This window comes from Pantherophis guttatus, chromosome 8 (assembly GCF_059756535.1).
Source record: "Pantherophis guttatus breed Tessera chromosome 8, ASM5975653v1, whole genome shotgun sequence".
Lineage (NCBI taxonomy): Eukaryota > Metazoa > Chordata > Lepidosauria > Squamata > Colubridae > Pantherophis > Pantherophis guttatus.
In genome coordinates this window covers 79587862-79608584 of record NC_142070.1, presented here as the reverse complement: position 1 = coordinate 79608584, position 20723 = coordinate 79587862, and the positions used below count along the sequence as shown (strand labels likewise).

The following is a 20723-nucleotide window of genomic DNA, read 5'->3' as shown; positions in this document are numbered from 1 at the left end:
AATTTCTCCTACAAAATGTGGCTTTGATCCCAAATGAAGCTCTTAGCAGCTGAGATTATCGTTATGGTTGGTCACACATACCAACCATAAACATGGTATAAACCATGGTATAAACCATAAACACAGTCATCCAGATGTTTAGAATGGATTTGACGTTGTTATCCACCTATCGAGTCCTTCCTGAATATAAGAAAAATGAAAAACAGAGAAGTTGGCTGGCCAGCCAGTCAAACATGTAAACACACCACCCACGAACACGTCTCTTAACGTAGTTTAACACATCCTCAAACATGTCCATGGTCTCCTTTAAAAGTCCTTCCTGTCGAGCCCAGCCATGGCTCGACACATGATCCCTGAGGGGGGACGAAACGCGGGACGCCAGCACAAACCACCTCAAGGACCGATGACTACTGAGAGGGGGGCTGGGCACCGGGTGTTTAGGCTGCACAGAAGTGGTGGTGCACCGGATGTTTAGGCTGCACAGTGGTAGTGGAGATAGTAATGATTTGCGGGGCAAGGGGAGGGTGAGCAGGGAACGACAATGGATCGGTGTCCTAGTAGCCGCGGTTCCTGGCATCGGCGGATGACGCGGTAGCACGGCGAGGAGAAGTCCTGGAATTTGCCGATCTCCCAATCAGCTGAGATGCGCTGCCGAGGGTGGGGCGCGGGGTGGCGCGGCACGTTCAAAAGGCTCTGAGAAGCAGAAGCTCTCAGCGCCGACTTTGTACACATCGTACTCGACTTTGACTGAGACCCGTTTGTAGCAGAATAAAAGATCACTGGCGAGGCAGAACAGTCTTGGTTTGGTGATTCATGGTTTGCTCGCGCACACGTGGTTTAGCAAGCCGAGACTTCCATTGTTTTATAACCATCCTGTTGAAGGAAGCTGATGCAACCTTGCATTTTCTTAGCAACGTTCCTTCCTTCCTTCAAAAGGCATTTCCCTTTTGGGATTTTAACAGTAGCAGAATAATAAGTCTTACTGAGTAGACTTCAATCTAATTGTTTGGTATCAGGATTGATTTGTATCGTTTTAATGCTCCTAGTGATTAACAATTTATGCTTTACCTTTTTTTTTTGTAAAGGTATAGCGGAGTATCCTTATTGTTATCTACTTAGAAAGTTGGGCAACTCTGGAAAAAACAAAGGAGCAGCCCGCGGTGCCTCTGCCAGCGAAAACAGAGCTCGGGAGGGCCGCAAACAGCCCTCCCAGGCTCTGTTTGCGGCCGCGATGACCTCCTGCAGTCTTCTGCCAGCAAAAGTGGAGCTCCGTTTTCGGTGGCAGAGGGCTGCAGAAGGCCGTCACAGCTGAAAACGGGGCCTGGGGGGGCATGCGTGGCCCACCCAAGCTCCGTTTTCACCGGCAGAGGGCTGTAGGTGGGCATCACGGCTGAAAATGGCACTCAGGAGCCCGTTTTCGCTGGCAGAGCACTCGGGCCACCACAGGTGCCCCAACACGAGTGACGTCAAGCTGGCCATGCCCCCCCTGGCCATGCCCATCCCAGTCCCTGAGGTCAAACACAACTCTGATGTGGCGCTCAATGAAATCGAGTTTGACACCCCTGATCTAAGGCCTTCGAAATGCTAGAAGAGTAGCTAAATATCTGTTGATTCGGAAGTGTAGGAGGAAAAAGCCTGGAATTAGAGCTTTGGAATAAGAAACTTGTAGATGGGCTTGGTGCAACTCGTTAGGTAGAACTTCTACTACGTCGGGTCCGTTCTTGTCTGCAGTCAAGAAATGAGTGTCATAGGGTTGTGTCTGGAAAGCCAACATTTTCAGGTCTGTCTATGGAAAAAGTTACTCAAATGTTGTACAGCTGTGGCTTCCTTCCTTCCTTCCTTCCTTCCTTCCTTCCTTCCTTCCTTCCTTCCTTCCTTCCTCCCTCCCTCCCTCCCTCCCTCCCTCCTTCCTTCCTCCCTCTCTCCCTCCCTTCCATTTTCCCTCTCCCTCCTTTCCTTTCCTCCATCTATCCATCCATTCATTTCCCCCATCCCTCTATCTATCTCTATCCATATCATCTATATATAATCTCTTCTATCTATATGGTCTATCAATCTAATATCTCTCTATGATCTATTTACCGCTACCTACATACCTACGTATCCATATCATCTATATCTATATCATCTCTTCTATCTTTATGATCTATCTATCCATCCATCCATATCTATCCATCCATCCATCCATCCATCCATCCATATCTATCTTATCTATCATCTATCCATTCCTATCTCTCTCTCTCCATCCATCATCCATCCATCCATATCCATATCCATCCATATCTCTCTCTCTCTCTCCATCCATCCATCCATATCTATCCATATCTATCTAATCTATCTATCTATATCTATCTATCTATCTATCTATCATCCATCTATCTATCTAAGAATATATATGTATATGTATATAAAAGGGACGCGGTGGCTCAGTGGCTAAGACACTGAGCTTGTTGATTGAAAGGTCGGCAGTTCAGCGGTTCGAATCCGCGTAACGGGGTGAGCTCCCGTGACTTGTCCCAGCTTCTGCCAACCTAGCAGTTCGAAAGCAGGTAAAAAATGCAAGTAGAAAAATAGGGACCACCTTTGGTGGGAAGGGAACAGCGTTCCGTGCGCCTTTGGCGTTGAGTCATGCCGGCTACATGACCACGGAGATGTCTTCGGACAGCGCTGGCTCTTCAGCTTTGAAACGGAGAGGAGCACCGCCCCCTAGAGTCGGGAACGACTAGCACGTATGTGCGAGGGGAACCTTTACCTTTTTATATGTATATATATATATATAATTTTCATATTCCTTTTTCGGGCAGGGCTTGGAGCACTCAGCACTCTCTTTTCAAAGAGAGGTGTTTATAAGGATGTTACCAATTATACCAAGTGCTGTGGAAACTTGTCCACACCTTTGGGGAGAGGTGTGGATGGTGGAGAAATGATCAACACCGACAGTGTGAAAACAAGTCCCAGGCAGAGATTGTGGCTGCTGTTTACTCCGCCTTCTGCTCTTATTAACTATGCAAAACAGCCCCGCTGGGAGAAGATATTTCCAAGAAAAGAAAAATAGCAGAAACCTGTAACCTAAAAGGGAAAACAAAAACCGCCGTTTTTGGATAACAGGCCAAATATTTCTTGAAAAGAAAATTTCCATATGGGCTTTTCTTGCAGGAATAGTTTAGGCTGTGTCTTGTTTTTTTATTTTATTTTTTGATTTTATTGTATTTCATTCCATTATTATATTATTTAATTTTTTTTGTTTTGCTTTGTTTGATATTTTATTTTATTATTTTATTTGAAGAGTGGGCAGTGTATTTTTTTTTTAAGTGTAGCTAAAGAACCATTAATTCTTTTTTTTAAAAGTTTTTATTTTTTACACAAACACACATACAAACATACAATATATTTTTTCTGAAAAGCGTATTTGGCCAATTCACAAATTTAAACAGTTTTTAGTCATTTCAACTAAATTTACAATTTCTGTACTTCCTTTTTGCCATGATATTTATTCTCTTATTTATTTTTTTTAAAACCAATATTACCCTTCATTCGCACCTCTAATCTTAACAAAATTCAATTTTTCTCTTCCAGTCTATGTTGTACCCCTCAAATATAAAATCTCACCTAGTATGATTCCTAGTATTTCCTTATATTCCTTTATTATAATTACTAATATTTCCCATTGTCATCTATTTTTGTATCCATCATCAAATTAATTAATTATGTGTTGTTACAATCATTCATTTCTTATAGGAATAATAAACCTAATTATTTTATAACATACATTTCCTTAGATAATACAATCCAACATTTTGGTATAAATCACTATCTTTTTTCTTTGTATATTAATTGTTAATTGTATATTAATCATAAACCAAAAAACTGTCCCCATATATTTCTTTATATAAATTCCAAAAATATGAACATGAATATTCCAATTATTTCCGTTTTCATGCAGTCCAACTTCTTAAAAATAGGTAACTTCTTATTTTTCAAACTGTTCTGAAGGTGACTTCTTGGTATGCACACCTGCTTTGTAGTCGCTGAATCAGTGAGATGGGCAGCATAGAAAACCAATAAGAAAGAAAGAAGGAAGGAAGGAAGGAAGGAAGGAGGGAAGGAAGGAAGGAAAAGAAAGAGAAAGAAAGAAAGAAAGAAAGAAAGAAAGAAAGAAAGAAAGAAAGAAAGAAAGAAAGAAAGAAAGAGAATCCCCCAATCCTAATAAATCACAAATCACCACGTGATTGTGCGGATTGAAAAATTTTTATCACAATCCTAAAATATCTCGAATGCCTTGCCGCTATTTTTATTTGAAAATGGGTATCATAGTGTTGAAAGAGTTCTGTCTGTCCCAAGGTGCTTTTTCGAAAGGCACCTGGACTTTTGTTTTTCCAGAAAAGTCATAAAATGGAGCACAGTTCACTTAAATTTCTCACTTAGCGATATAAATTCTGGGCTCAATTGTGGTCGTACGTTGAGGCCTATCTGTACTACTGTGTTTCCCCAAAAATAAGACAGGGTCTTGTTTTCCTTTGGCACCCAAAATAAGCACTAGGGCTTATTTTTGGGGGGGGGGGTGTCTTATATTTTTTCTATGTACGGGAGGCTCACTTATTTATTTATTATTATTTATTAGTTTGATTTATATACCGCCCTTCTCCGGAGACTCAGGGCGGCTTACAATGCTTTTAAGCAATAGCCTTCATACTTTTTGTATATACCTGCTTAGTGGGGTTTTGGCCCCCCCCCAAGCGGTGTTCTGTTTTATACAAAGTCAGCTTATTGCCCCCACAATCCGGGTCCTCATTTTACCTACCTCGGAAGGATGGAAGGCTGAGTCAACCTTGAGCCTGGTGAGAATTGAACTCGCAGTAATTGCAGGCAGCTGGCAGCTAAATACTACTTTAACAGTAGTTTAGTCCACTGCACCACCAGGCAAACTTCTATTTGCTCACAGCCACAACGGAGAAGGAGACCGAGCAGCATGCTGGTACTGCAACCACGAGGCAAGGGGGGTTGGAGCTGCCCCATGCACCCCACACTGGCTTACCTCAGGGCCCCTGCAGCCAGGCCATCCATGCCCTGACACCTGCCTCGCCTTGTTGCCGCAGCACCAACACACCACTCAGCTTCCTGTGTCCACGAGCAAGCAGAAGTGGGCCGGTGGCTATGTGAGGTCCTGCTGAACATGGCTGCTGGTGCGAGGCAGGTGTCGGGGCATGGATGGCCTGGCTGCGGAGGCCCTAAAATAAGCTGGTGCAGGGTGTGTGGGGCAGCTCCATCCCCTCACCTCATCTTCTGACTGTGGCACCGCAAGGAACCAGATGGAATGGGTGGCTGGCTGGCTCCGCAAGCTCTTATGTAGGGCTTATTTTGGGGGTAGGGGTTATATCAGACACACACGTAAAACACGCTTTGGCTTATTTTCGGGATAGGGCTTATTTTCGGGGAAACGGGGTAGTAATGGAACGGATATGTTACCTAGTGGGGCACTGAAACGTCTGCAAGAAAATAACTGAGTGCCCCAAGGATCCCTAGTTTTACCCACCTGCCAATTGTTAGTGTGGGAAGATTCCTCCGCAAAGACTTGCGTGATAAATCACCAAATTTGAACCTTCATGTGTGGATCTGGTTCTTCGCACGTGACACTAACAAGCCCGTTTCCATGGTGCATAGCTTGAGCTGTGCCAGGCTACCTCTGCCACCCTTTCCCCATCCAAGAGACGGAAGTCCCTCCCTGGAGAGTTGCGCCCTGTCTCGAGGTTGCCAAAATCCAGGTGAGCCTGTACATCGGATGCCATGTTGGCTGGGAAGTGATTTATAGTTATCAGCCGAGAAGAAGTCGAAGTAGTAAATTTGCTCAGGGCTGATAGTCCAACGGTTCATCTCTGCCGCTGGCAGGAGGGTGAATAATTTATAAAGCCGTTATCCAACAGCCAGGGAAAAGGACATTAGCATTTTAATGAAAACAATATAGGCATTGTGTTAAATCTTTGCATTCTTCTCCTTCTTCCTTCTCTTCCTCCAGGAAAGCTCTTCTATCAAGTGCTTTGAAAACAGCTGACGCTGCCGGATAATGTGCTGACGAGCATTATGGGCAGGCGGTACCCGGGAGCCCACTATCGTCAAAGCAATTCATGTACGTATGCAAAAACTTTCCCGGTTAACCGAGTTAGCAAAGCCCAACAAACCACGATACGACCTCAGTTGAGCCCAAGATTTCTGTTAAGGTAAGTGAGACAGTTGCTGAAGTGAATTTGACGACTTGAGGTAAAGCAAATCACGGAAGTTGTTAAGATAATAACACGGTTGTTAAGTGAATCAGGCTTCGGTGTTGACTTTGCTTCTCAGAAGGTCACAAAATGGGATCCGTTGACCCCGGGACACTGCAACCATTGTACCTACCCTGTTTCCCCAAAAATAAGACCCAACCGGAAAATAAGCCCTAGCATGATTTTTCAAGATGCTTGTAATATAAGCCCTACGTCCGTGATGGCGAACCTATGGCACGCGTGCCATAGGTGGCATGCGTAGCCATATCAGTGGGCACACCAGCTCAGCTCTGGCACGCATGCGTGCACTGGCCAGCTGATTTTTGGGCCCACCAGAAGTAGGAAAACAAGCTGTTTCCTGCCTCCGGAAGGCCTGGGGGTGGGGGGTGGGGAAGGCCCATTTTTCTTTCTCACCTGGCTCCAGATCCTCTCTATGCATCTGGGGAGGGCGAAAACAGCCTTCCCCATCCCCTCGGAGGTCCTCTGGTGGCCTGAAACGGCCCATTTCCCAACTCCCGGTTAGACAGGAAGTGACTTTTTTGCTGTCCCCAGCCTCCAGAGACTCCTAGAGAGGCGGTGTGGGGGGGAATCAGCTATGCCACATGATTGAGATGAGCTACAAAGCAGGAAATAAAGGACAGGATAGAGCCAGGGCAGGTGGGCAGGGCCAACTGATCGCCGGAGATACCGATTCGCTTGAACCGGTCCAAATCGGCTAAATACCACCTCTGCTTCAGGTGCAATTTTTAAGCATTTACTTCCAAGTTAGTTAGTATTTCTTAAACTTGGCTACTTTAAGTTGTGTAAACTTCAAGTCCCAGAATTCCCCAGCCAACCATCGCTGGCTGGGGAATTCTGGGACTTGAAGTCCAAACAACTTGAAGTGGCCAAGTTTGAGAGACATTGCCCTACAAATTGTTAGAACTTTAGAAATATTAGAGTTGATAGACCCGTGATTGCCTTAACCTGGCCTAAATCTTCCCCCTTTTTAAATGTGGAAATTTTAAATTTTTAAATTTTAAATTCGTCTTATTTATAGGGGTATGGGTAAGGCGTTTTAAATTGGGGAGCCATTTTAGATTTAATTCTGTTTTAAACGTATTTTAATTGTTTATATTGTATGTTTTTAATTTTGGCTGTTCACCGCCCCGAGTCCTTCGGGAGAGGGGGCGGTATAAAAATCTAATACAAAAAAAAAAACAAAAAAAAAAACCCTAACAGTAATTAAAATTAACCAAGGCTAAGATGGGTGAATATAGTTGATCTGGACTATAGGGTTTATTGTCCACCTTAACTGACGAATGCAACATAAATTCTGTAAACAGAGAATGGCTACAACAGCGGTGTCAAACTGGATTTCTTCAAGGGCCGGATCAGCATTGTAGTTCTCTTCCACGGACTGGCCTGGAGGGGGGGGGAGGCGGGACGGATGCCTCCTGCAGCACCCTGCTGGCCAAAACGGGGTGTGCACGCCCCCTCCCCGTGCCCCATTTTGCCTGGCAAAGTGCCACCGAAGGCCATGCAGGCCGAAAACGGGGTGCAGGGGGGCTGCGTGCTACCCCTCCATGCCAGTGGTGAAATGTAAATTTTGTTACTGCCGGTTCTGTGGGTGTGGCTTTGTGGGGTGTGTGTAATATGACTGAGTGGGTGTGGCCAACTTTTTTTTTTTTTTAACTTTCAAAACCATTTTTCTATAACCTCTTCGGCCGAAGAGGTTGTAGAAAAAATGCTTTTAAAAATTAAAAAAAAGCCTCTGATGATTGCGCAGCTCAGCTGGGCAATGGGGAGGGGGGCAGGGATTTTTGCTACCGGTTCTCCGAACCACCCGCCTCCATCGCTACCGGATCAGGCGATCCGGTCCGAACCGGGAGCATTTCATCCCTGCTCCATGCCCTGTTTTGGCTGCCAGAGGCACCGCGGGCCAGTCCTTCACTGTTTCCAGCCCCCCCTCCACCCCCCCCCGTGGGCCTGATTTAAGCCTTGAGTTTGACACCCCTGGGCTACCACAACATTAGATGTTTAATTTTTGTATTATAGAGATCGAATTCCAACTCCGTGCAGTCGGCAATTTCACCGCGATTTTGATTTGTGGCGTTGAAGAACTAGATGGAAATAAGAAAGCTAAATAAAGTCTTACCTTTTCAGAATGCGGATGAGAGATTTGAATAAAAGATGTGTAATCTCTGCCTCCAGGGGTGGGCTCGCGCCGTAAATACCGACTACTTTCAGACAAAAATCTTGCCCTTGCGTTGCAAACCCAAAATTAAAGTCCCAGCTCCGTTGGTTCCCCCACTCCCCGTCTGTAAAAAAGGCAAAGTTTTAGAGGCTTAACTCATTTGCAGTAAATAAAAGGGTGCCGACATGCAGCGGCTATAAAATATCCGTCTTCTCACACTCTGCAACTTTTCTCCTGCCCTTTTGTGATAATTCCCTTAGTCATTTTATAGCCTTAAAAGAAGGAGGGGTGGGGCGGGGGGAGAGAAAATAATCCCAGGGTTACAGATTTAGAGAATCCAGATTTACATCCTTCCAAAAAAGGAGAACGGTGTAAATATTCTTACCTAGTGAGAACCTTTCATGATTAGAATTTGGCATTCTCTCAGAGGTGTTTTTTTTAAAAGAGCTAATAAATTTTCTACTCGTTACAGCCAGGTTTTATGCGGGTTATAATTTAATCCAACTTTAGTAAGAGTTAGTTAGTTGAAGTTTACTAGGGTTGCGGGCCAAGCGTTAAAGTAAGAGCAGAAAACTTTCTTCGTTTTGGTTCTGCCTGTTTTTTTTCCATTTTCTTTTACAGGTAGGTGTTTTTGTTCTTTTTTTTTTGAAAGAAGTTTTTTTAAATTATTTTTAAAAACATAAACATAAAATACATCTTTTCAGAACGAAGCTTTGATCCGGTCATAGATTTGTACAATTACTAACACCTTTTTAAAAGAAATTTTTTCACATCTCCACAGGATTACCATCTTATAAAATATAAAGAAGAAGAAAAAAAAAATTAGTTAAACGTATTCTTAAAAATATTAAAATCGTTACAATTGTTATCAATGTTTAAACAATATTTTAACTATTACCCCCAACATAACACCTTCATTTTTACTATTTATCCCAACATATTTGTTTTATATTTTCAAATAACACAACTTAATACACTGCTCAAAAAAATAAAGGGAAGACAAGCGGAAGACATCCGAGATCTGAATGAATGAAATAACCTTATTAAATACTTTCTTCGTTACATACAGTAGTTTTGTGTTCCCTTTAGTTGTTTGAGCAGTGTATAAACTACTGTATGTAAAGAACAAAGTATTTAATAAGGCTATTTCATTCATTCAGATCTCGGATGTCTTCTGCTTGTGTTCCCTTTATTTTCTTGAGCAGTATATTTTACTCAATTATTTCCCTAAACTATATCTATTTAACAATACCATTATCCAAAAACCCGCTACTTAAATCTTTAAATCCTAACATAATATCATTTCAGTTTTCTTTTCTTTTGTTTAGATGAATGTGTTCTTACAACTATTCGAATCATTACAATTATTGTCAATGTTTAAACAATATTTTAGCTGCTTTTACAGGTAGCTTTGACTTACAACCATTCGTTTAGCGACCGTTTGAAGTTGTCACGGTGCTGAAAAAAATGCCACTTATGGCCGTTTTCCACACTTACGGCCGGTGGAGTATCCCCGTGTTCACATGATCAAAATGTTGCCACTTGGCAACTGACTAATATTTACGGCGGTTGCAGTATCCCAGGCTCATGTGATTTCCCTTTTGGGACTTTCTGACAAGCGAAGTCAACGGGGGAAGCCCGATTCCCTTAACAATCGTGTGACTAACTGTTCTGACTCAGCTCCCCAAACACGGCAAATCCTCTGACGTGAACTTAAAAGATTCCTTTATTAGGAATGCCGGCAGCCTCGGCAAAAAGTTTTATCTTGCAGGCTAACAAGTCTGTCTGGCTGGAAGATGAATAGTTGTCTGCCACACTTATTCATCTCCGCCCCCTGCCTTTTATCCCCAGAGCTAGGGTGGGGCTTCACTAGCAGCGGTGGCTCTTCCATCCTAAGGACCAGCCCATAGAGTTCCACTGCTCTCCTCTCCTCTGCCTTCCGTGCATCCATGCGTCACGCACTGGACCCAGCTGTTCCTCCTCTTCCTCATCAGCCACCTCCAGACCTGGGGGCTGTTGACTCTCCATCTGAGGACTGACGGATGGCCCAGGCTCCGCCTCTCTCTGTCTCTCTCTCTACCGGTTTGTTACTACCGGTTCTGTGGCGTTGGTGGGGTAATGTAACTGGGTGGGCGTGGCTAGCTTTTTTTAAAAAAAAGTTTTAAAAGCATTTTTTCTACAACCTCTTCGGCCAAAGAGGTTGTAGAAAAAATGCTTTCAAAAGCCTCTGATGATCCCAGCTGAACTGCGCAATCGTCAGAGGCTTTTTTTTTTACTTTTAAAAGCATTTTTTCGGCCGAAGAGGTTGTAGAAAAAATGCTTTTAAAAATTAAAAAAAAAGCCTCTGATGATTGCGTGGCTCAGCTGGGCATGGGGGGGCGGGCAGGGATTTTTGCTACCAGTTCTCCGAACCACCCGCCTCCATCATTACCGGATCGGGCGATCCGGTCCGAACCAGGAGCATTTCACCCCTGTCCCCGCCCCCCCCGAGGTCAAACACAACCCTGATGCAGCCCTCAATGAAATTGAGTTTTGTGTTTATTGTATTTATTGGGACAACAGCGATTCCTTTTAAGATGCTGGCTTGTCTGTTAGGTTGTGTGATGACGGTTAAATTGTTATGTGACTCCCCAGTTTTGAAAGGGAATTATGGTCGTGGTTGGAACTAATGCTTATTATCAGCGAAGCGTAGACCGCTGTATAGGCACTCCTCGCTTACCGCAGTTCATTTAGTGACTGTTCAAAGTTTTAAAAAGTGGTTTATGACCGTTTTTCACACTTACGACCGTTGTAGCATCCTCAAGGTCACGTGATCAAAATTCAGACACTTGGCAAGTGGTTCATACTTATGACCATTGCAGTGTCCCCTTTTGAGACCACCTGACCAGCACAGTCAATGGGGAAGCCAGATTCACTTAACAACTGGGTTATTAACTGAACAACTTCAGTGATTCACTTAACAACCGTGGCAAGAAAGGTCATAAAATGAAGCAAAGTCCACTTAAATGTTTCGCTTAGCAATAAAAATTTTGGGCTCCACCGCAGTTGTAAATCAAGGACTACCTGGATTTGCTGATGATCACTGAGGATAAACCGCTTCAGGGCAAGCTCCTAAGGTTGTGTCTTACTTGTGTTTTCAATGGCGCCTGGCCGGCGCCTGGTTTTCTGAAAAGGGTGGCTGGGCAAGATGAGTTTAATCCAGAAGGTTTGCAGGAGAAGGAAACGACAAACGATAAATCGGGGTTGCCCCATTGCAAAGCAAGCTCAGCCCCTTTTACATACACACTGGGTTGTTATACACCTGTTCCAGAGGAACAGAATTTGATTTTTGGCGGGGTGGATAAAAATCAATTATTTTTTAAAAAATAAAAAATAAAAAATATATTTTTTTTTACAATTTAAATCGGATTTTTTTTATTTAAATCGGATTTTTTTTTATTTTTATCAAATTTATTTTAATAAAGTGCTTTTGGAGTAAAAATCTATGTAAAGATAGTTTTCTATTTAAGATACATTAAAAAAACCATTTATTTTATTCAGCATGAAATGGAGCTTAGTTAATAGCATATGAGGCTGTATATTCTGCAATATTGGAACTATCGGTGAGTCAACGGCGGGTCAGAGGAGGAGCTGCTGCGGGACTGAGATGATAGTTGCTCTTTAAAAATTATGATTTAAATAATGATTTAAATCGACTTGATTTAAATCGACTTGATTTAAATCAAATCCACCCTGATTTCTGGTAGCAAAACCATATTTTTTAAAAAATTGCACTCTCCCCATGTTCCTCATAGCCATAGAACAGGGGTCAGAAACCTGCGGCTCTGGAGCCACATGTAGGTCTTTCACCCCTCTGCTGCGGCTCCCTGTCACTCAAAATATGCGTCATAACAGCTAATGTGCGAAACCCGCCGGCACGTGATTTATTGAGCTTTTCAACCCCCGGTAGGCCAACCATGAATAAATCCAAGAAAAAAGTTTCAGAAGAAAACAGAATGTTTAATTCAACTACATATGCTAGTTTGGTGGCCGCTCAAGAAATAGTCAGGCACGGGAAGGGTTTTTGTGGCTCCCGGTGTTTTCTTTTCTGTGGGAAATGGGTCCAAATGGCTCTTTGAGTGTTTCAGGTTGCAGACCCCTGCCCTAGATCTATGGTTTAGGGTGGGATGTTTATTATTCTCCTTCACCCCTGAGATTTCCACATTCAGGTCTAAGGCAGAATCAAGGCCTGTCGTAAACAGCTTCTTCGTTTTGTCTACGGGGTATACGAGATTCTTGTTTTCATTTCCCAGAAACGGGAAATGCCGAAAACAGTGCATATCACACGAGGTTCATCTCCTGCCTACTTAGATCAGTGGTGGGTTGCTACTATGCTTCTACGCATGCGCAGAGATGTCCGGGCAGGTGGACAGAGCCTCCCGCCACCGCTACCTGTTTGCCCGATCCTGGGCGAACCGGTAGCGGCAGCGGTGGGAGGCTCCTCCAACCTGCCCAGATGTCTATGCGCAGAAGCATCGCGTGAGCGCCCACAAATAAATCGGTAGCAACGGGATTTGAATCCCAGTACTGACTTAGATGTACACAGACGAAATGGATAGGCATGAAGTAAACGTGACTTGGCTTGGCAAAAATCTTTGTGAAAAGGAATTTGGAAGATTGCAAACTGAAGGAGAATCAACAATGGGATGTGGTTGTTAAAAAAGGATAAGAGACCCTGTTTGGGGTAGGGGTTATGTCACCAAAAGTTAGAAACCTGAAGGAGTATCTTAGAAAAACCCATAAATCCTTAGTGGTTTCTTCTGCATCAAATGTGTAAATCAGCAAATTTAAGATCTGTGGACTTCAACTCCCATGTCAGGGTAACGATGATTTAATACCTGACCAGATGCTGTAATGTTGTAATACTGTAACGCTGTAATGATGATGCAATGGTAGCAATGAGTCAGCAGGGTTAGTTGACTGCTGCCACTTTAAGAGGCTGTAATACAAGAGAGGCCCTGTGAGGGCATATCTCTCCCTCCCTCTGTGTGCTTCCATGCTGTAGTTGATGATTGATTGCCTGACTTTGCCTAGTAGGTGTATGTATATATTCCTTGTAGATAAACCACTATTTGGAAGACAAACCTGTTTACTGTAATTTGCTCCTGGGTTGTCTCAAAATAGTCACACTCTAACATCCCAGAATTCCTCTTGATCAAATTTGTAAATCCAGGGTGTCTTCTGCATCAAATGTTTAATTCAGGGTGGGAGGTTCAATATTGGCTGCTTTAAAACCTGTGGGAATTCTGGGAGTTGAAGTCCACAGATCTTCAAGCTGCTAAAGTTGGACAGTCCTGAGTCTTGAATTCTCCCACCACTGGGCAGGTGGGGAGATTAGCATCATCTCAAACACTACAAAAGAGAGAATTCCTAAATCAGGGGTCCCCAACATGTGGGCCGCGACCCATTACCGGGCCGTGGCCTGTTAGCCACTGGGCCGCGTGATTGGCAGGCCAATGCAAGTGCATGTGTGCACACTTCCCACTGATGCTAGCATCACCACGAGCATCACACGGGCTTTAGCGTTGCTGCAAGTGTCGCGTGGATTCTAGCAGCAACCGCCCCCCCGTGCGCAACCCCGTTCACATATGCACATGCATGTGTAAAGGTGCCTGCCCCTCGTCTCTCCTCTGGGCCACCAACCCAGAAAGGTTGGGGAACTCTGTCCCAAATGACTGTATTAAGACCTTGGTCCCAACTAGAGACTGTGCAGAAGATGTACCATCTTGAAGCTTTGGCGCACCGTTGTGATTGGCACCGGGTGTTAGCGGATGTTGTGTTTCTCACCAGCCTTTGTGTTTCTCCTCTAGTTGATTCCGGTGTGGAAACCTTGGCGGGGTTTATGGCAAGTAACGGCACGTCAGACGTTGTGAATCGGAATGGACCCGCCACACCCCCCAACACCCTTCACCTGCGCTCCTCCCACAACGAACTGCTGAATGCCGAAATCAAGCATACGGAGGTCAAGAATGGCACCCCTCCCAAATGCAGGAAGAAATACGCCCTGACCAACATTCAGACGGCCATGGGTCTTTCAGATCCTGCAGCCCAGCCTTTGCTGGGCAGCAATTCCTCCAACATAAAGCTGGTGAAAAACGGAGAAAACCAACTTAGGAAAGCAGCTGAGCAAGGACAGCAGGATCCCAATAAAAACCTCGCTGCTCCGTCAGTGACGACGGGTCTAAACATAACTTCTGAGAAGTTGGAGGGGAAGGAACCAAGCCAACAGGACTCTTCCAGCAGCGAAATCCTGCCCACCCAACACCGAAGATCGAAGAGCTTCCTAAACTACTATGCAGATCTGGAGACATCAGCCAGGGAGGTGGAACAGAATTATGGGGAGAGCCAAGTGATGGCGGAGGAGAAGTTGCCTTCACAATGCAATAGCCAAGCCTCCGTGGTCATGGTGAATGGAGATACCTTGACTCAGAAGCAAAACAAGGCAGCAAGTCCCGAAGATGGGCCAGCAGCAACCATCTCTTCCAGTCCAGAGACTAAAAAGGATCATCCTAAAACGGGGGCCAAGACAGATTGCGCGCTACACAGGATCCAGAACCTGGCTCCGAGCGATGAAGACTCTAGCTGGACCACATTGTCTCAAGACAGCGCTTCTCTGAGTTCTCCGGATGAAACGGGTAAGGATGCTTCTTTGATGTGCTTTGGGTGGGGACAGGTGAGGTGCAAAATATGATGTACCTTCATCCTTACTAAGTGTGAAAGTATGGAGGTATGGCGATAAAGAGCAGACAGAGCTGAAGGGTGGAGTGAAACATGTCATCAGTTTAGAGTAGAGAACAGAACAGAATAGAACAACGGAACAGGACAGAAAATGGAGTAGAAAGTGGAATGGAATGCAATGCAATGCAATGCAACATAAGACAACACTTGGCCATGTGTGGTTAACACACAAGGAATTTGGTGTGGTTAACACACAAGGAATTTGTCCTAAAGTCCTTACGTTCTCACAGTCGGTCCATGTTCAACCCTTCTTGAATTCCATTGACCCTTATCTGGTTCCACAATTTAGTGTTCAACTTTAATTGACCAGATCCTTGTGTATCATTATCTTCATTTAACGACCCCATAATCCCTTGCGGCGTGGAGTCTGGGCAACTGAATGGAGCAAGCAGAGTGTTTTTGCTTTAGCTGCTCTTGCCTTCTGGCAGCTCTTCGCATGCGTACACTAGGAACAGGCTCCTCCTGTTCCTCTGCCTCTCTGCTATCCGCCTCTGGAAGCTCCGGAATCCTGGCCCCATCTCTGCCTCCGACACAGAGCCCTCGTCGGGGCCTTCCTCTGACTCCAGGAGTGGCCCATTGTCCTCCCCAATCTCCTCACTGTCCGACTCCGTTGCCAGCTCTACAGGCTGCTGGCGGACCACAACACCAGAGAATTCTCGCCTTCTAGAGTGACATGTAGCTGGGCTGCAGTTGCCAGCACAAAACATACAAAATGACTTGACTGTATAAGAATGCCATTCCGTGTCTACAAAATTCCAGTTGTGTTGTTTCCGGAATTCTGGAAAGAGGGGGGAGAGAGAGAAAAGGACACATTTTTGAACAGGTAGTCCACGACTTAAAAGCACAAATGGGATCAGAATTCTGGTTGTAAATCATTGTGAATCATAAGCCATTGTAAGTCAAGGCACCATGACCAGATCCCACTTTTTGGACCATTTTTTTACGGCAGTTGTTAAGCGAAACTCGAGGCCATAAGTCCAAATCCACTCTCCCAAGAGGGTTCTTTTTTTGCCATTAAAAAAACCTGGTTTTGAGTCAAGGCCTACCTTCATTGTATTTCATTTTGGCCATCTGTTTTCTGGATCAGGGGTGGGTTCTAAATTTTTTTACTACCGGTTCTGTGGGTGTGGCTTATTTTGTGGGCGTGGCTTGATGGTCATGTGGCAATTCTTTAGGATTTAGTAGAGGTACTGGTCTACCAGACTTTTAACTGCTTGTAGAGCTGTACCGGTCTACTCATTTGTTTTTGGAGGCATTGGTCTACTCATTTGTTTTTGGAGGCACTGGTCTTTCCATTTATTTTTGCAGGCACCGGTCTACTCATTTGTTTTTGGAGGCACTGGTCTACCCATTTATTTTTGGAGGCACTGGTCTACCCATTTATTTTTGGAGGCACCAGTCTACCACCACACTGCCTTTTAACACTGATCAGCTGTAGGGCGGCCCTTTGAAGCCCTGCAGCAAGAGTTTAAACAGTTTTTTTCCTTCTAGCCGAACAGCTGGGACTCAGGAGGCAGCGAATAGATTGGGGGTGGGGCCAAATAAAAGGTAAGAATAACGGGAGGGCGGGGCGGGAGGGCGGCGGGGGGGGCCCAGAACCGGTTCAGTGACTTCATATTGTCACCGCTACCGGCTCGCTGAACCGGCCGAACCAAGAGGAACCCACCACTGTTCTGGATGGCCCACAAACAGGAAGATCAGTCCCGTGTGGTGGCTTGTGATTGAAATACAGGTGGTCCTTGACTTACGACCACAATTGAGCCCAACATTTCCGTTGCTAAGTGGAACAAGTGAATTTGCCCTCATTTTACTGTGAACTTTCTTGGCACAGTTTATTAAGCGAATCGCCACCAGATGTTAAGTCAGTCACCCAGTTTTTAAGTGAATCTGGTTTCCCTGTTGACTTCGCTGGTCAGAAGGTCGCAAAAAGGGATTATGTGACTCTGGGACAAAGCAACGGTCATAAAGATGAACCCATTGCCATCATGTGATTGTGGGGATGTTGCAAAGGTCGTAATTCGGGAGAACGGCCATAAGTCATATTTTTCAGTGCTGTTGTGACTTTGAACCAGTCACTAAACAAACTGCTGTAAGTTGAGGACTACCTATAAAATGAAAAAAAATGCCCACCATTGTCCAAAAGGTGTCTTCTCTGGCCTCATCTACAGAGTTTGAAGTTCTTATGCGGTCATCTCTGTTTAACGGCGCACAATAAGGCAAGTCAAGTGGAACTTCAGGTCCTTGCAGATTTGTGATTCTTTCCTCCCCCCTCTTTTTATCGCGATCCGATCAATTCTTAAAAGCCATAAAGATTCTGAAGTCCCGGAAGGACAGTAGAGCCATTAACATAGGCCACGCTCCCAGCCTGATGAGTCCAATTGATCCACAGATGGTCGCTTAGACATTAACCTTGCTGGAGCTGCTAGCTTGGCTTGGTGGAGAAAAGGTGTGACTTTGCTAAACAGCTCATTTCACGTGACAGGTGAGCAGGCCTGAAGTCTATCTGTACTGTATCTCCTCTTTTGTACTTGTTCGCTCTGTGGTCCAAACCAGTGATGAGATTCAAATTTTTTTTACTACCGGTTCTGTGAGCGTGGTTTGGTGGGTGTGGTGTGGTATGGCTTGGTGGGCATGGCAGGGGAAGGATACTGCAATATCTCTATTCTCACCCACTCCAGGGGGAAGGATATTGCAAAATCTCCATTCCCAACCCGCTCTGGGGCCAGCCAGAGGTGGTATTTGCTGGTTCTCTGAACTGCTCAAAATTTCCGCTACCGGTACTCCGAACTACTCAAAATTTCCACTACCGGTTCTCCAGAACCTGTCAGAACTTGCTGGATTTCACCCCTGGCTCCAGATCCAATCTATTCATCTGGGGAGGGCGAAAACAGCCTTCTCCACCCCTTTGGAGGCTCGAAACGGCCTGTTTCCCAACTTCCGGTTGGACAGGAAGTGACGTTTTTTGCTGTCCCCAGCCTCCAGAGACTCCTAGAGAGGGAAAAACGTCACTTTCTGTCCAACCAGAAGTTGGGAAACAGGTCGTTTCAGGCCTCTGGAGAGCCTCCGAGGGGGTGGGGAAGGCTGTTTCCATCCTCCCCAGTTGCATAGAGAGGATCTGGAGCTAGGTGAGAAAGAAAAACAGGCCTTCCGTTCCCTCACAGGCCCTCCGGAGGCAAGAAACAGCCTGTTTCCCTACTTCTGGTCAATCCAGAAGGCCCGAAAATCAGATCCCCGCGTGTGCCATAGGTTCGCCATCACAGCACTACACCATTCCGTAAATTTAACCTTCTGGAAGGTTAAAACTGATGCTGGATGGTGCTAGGAGGAAATGAATGCACAAGGGAGACATACATGAAGGAAACAGTGAACGCATTTTTCTCCGTGAACAAAATTGATGAGTAAGATCTGGTTTCTGCTTCTCTCGGTCTTCTCCAAAGTAAGATGTTTGCCAGCTGCTTTCGATTAGCCCCCTCAGCCCAAAGTAGTAAATTTTGATTTTTGATAGGGCAGAGAAGGGTAGAGAGAGAAAATACTGTATGTTTGTGCTTGTTGTTGCACCTGAGTTATAATAAACGGCACTCTAAGGAATAACCCAGGAATATATTCAGCGTTTTGTCGTCTTGCACAACTCAGATGCTTCTTTGGTATAAGTGGCGATGTAAAGATGGAGATTTTGATCACATGACCATGGGGCCGCTGCAACGGTCATAAATGTGAAAAACAGACAGGAGTCAATTTTTTCAGTGTTGTTGTAACTTCAAACTGTCCCTAAACGAACTGTTGTAAGTTGAGGTCTGCCTGTATTTATGACGGTTGCACTTTCCCAGCATAGTCAAGATGAAACACAGCATAGCAAGGAGGACTAAATCGAGATAGTCCTGGACTTCTGACCACAACTGACCCCAAAATTCCTTGTTAAGTGAGACATTTGTTAAGTTTTTTTTTTTTTATTTGATTTATATGCCGCCCTTCTCCGGAGACTCAGGGCGGCTTACAATGCGTTAAGCAATAGCCTTCATCCTTTTGTATATTTATACAAAGTCAGCTTATTGCCCCCACAATCTGGGTCCTCAATTTACCTACCTTAGAAAGGATGGAAGGCTGAGTCGACCTTGAGCCTGGTGAGATTCGAACTTACAGTAATTGCAGACAGCTGGTGTTAATCACAATGCTATCAGTCTGCTGAGCCACCAGGCCCAGTTTTACGACTTTTCTCGACACATTTGTTAAGTGAATCACTGCAGTTCTTAAATTAGACACACGGTTATTAAGTGAATCTGGCTCCCTCATTGACGTGGCTCATCAGAAGGTCAGAAAAGGGGACCACGTGACCCTGGGACACCGCAACCGTCATAAATATGAACCATCTGAATGTTGATCATGTGACAGAGGACCCACAGAAGATGGCACAGGCTATCCAGAGCCTTAGGTAGCCCCCCCTCCCCAAGCTCTGTTTTAGCTGGCAGAGGGCTGCAGGAGGCTGTTGTGGCTGAAAACAGAACCTGGGAGGGTCTCACACAGCCTTCCCGAATTCTGTTTTTGCTGGCAGATGCACCACGGACCGGTCCTTAGCTGTTTCCAGGGCGGCCCGGCGGGCCAGATCTAAGGATCCCGGCCTGCGGCCTTGAGTTAGACGCCTTGTATTACGTCATCTAGTTTTTTTATTTCCGTTGGCTTAGTCATTTTGCGGTCACAGAGGTGCTATTCAGGTTACAACTGAAGAGTTTTGATGCCCTGCAAGTGATTTCACCATCCTTAATTGCTCACCCCCCCCCCCACACCTATTATGATTTCTTGGAAATTTGTGAATTCTGTGGTAAAATCAGTTAAATCACCGGCGTTCTGAAAATAATATAGGTTAGGAAGGAAAGAGGGTGTTTCATTGTGTTCTGGATCCCTATCATGTACACCACATAGCTTGGAAGCAACTATGACAACATCGTCAAATGGAAATTTGAAGAAACAATAAGGAACAATATCGGACATACATTTTGCCTATAACAGGAGTCTCCAAATCTTGGCTATTTGAAGATTTGTGGACTTCAATTCCCAGAATTCCACACCCAGAATTCCACATGCCAAGTCATAAAAGAACGTTCATAAAACATAAAACCATGTTTCCACGCTGGCTCAGGAATTCTGGGAGTTGAAGTCCACAAGTCATAAAAGGGCCATGTTCCCATGCTGGCTCGGGAATTCTGGGAATTGAAGTCCACAAGTCATAAAAGAACCATGTTCCCAGGCCGGCTCAGGAATTCTGGGAGTTGAAGTCCACAAGTCTTCAAGTTGCCAAGTACAAAATGCAGATTCCTTAAAACCGCATTTTTATTTGTTTGTCTACGTGGGGGAGGGCTTTTTTTGACAGCTAAAAAAAATGATCTAGGGGTCCAGCACTCAACTAAGATTCCCGTAATTAATATTTTGAAAGAACGTCCTATGTAAACTAGAATTTAATTTCAATGCCAGCCTTGTTTTTTTTTAAAGTAGAAAAAACAAAATGCAGATCCTTTTGG

At 44.8% G+C, this 20723-nt stretch overlaps 1 protein-coding gene across 14 annotated transcripts in view; it reads left to right on the top strand.

The window, feature by feature from the left end:
• Nucleotides 1-20723, top strand: part of APBB2 (amyloid beta precursor protein binding family B member 2) — a 123172-nt gene that overhangs the window by 42274 nt on the left and 60175 nt on the right. For 9 of the 14 annotated variants that reach the window (XM_087875453.1, XM_087875458.1, XM_087875456.1 and 6 more), the window contains exons 2-3: nt 6014-6124; nt 14283-15107. In XM_087875453.1, coding sequence (XP_087731579.1) covers nt 6079-6124; nt 14283-15107 — 871 coding nt within the window. In that variant the 5' untranslated portion in view covers nt 6014-6078. Of the gene's footprint in view, nt 1-6013; nt 6216-14282; nt 15108-20723 lie in introns of all 14 variants that reach the window. The other 5 variants (XM_087875463.1, XM_087875461.1, XM_087875464.1 and 2 more) reach the window with 1 other exon arrangement.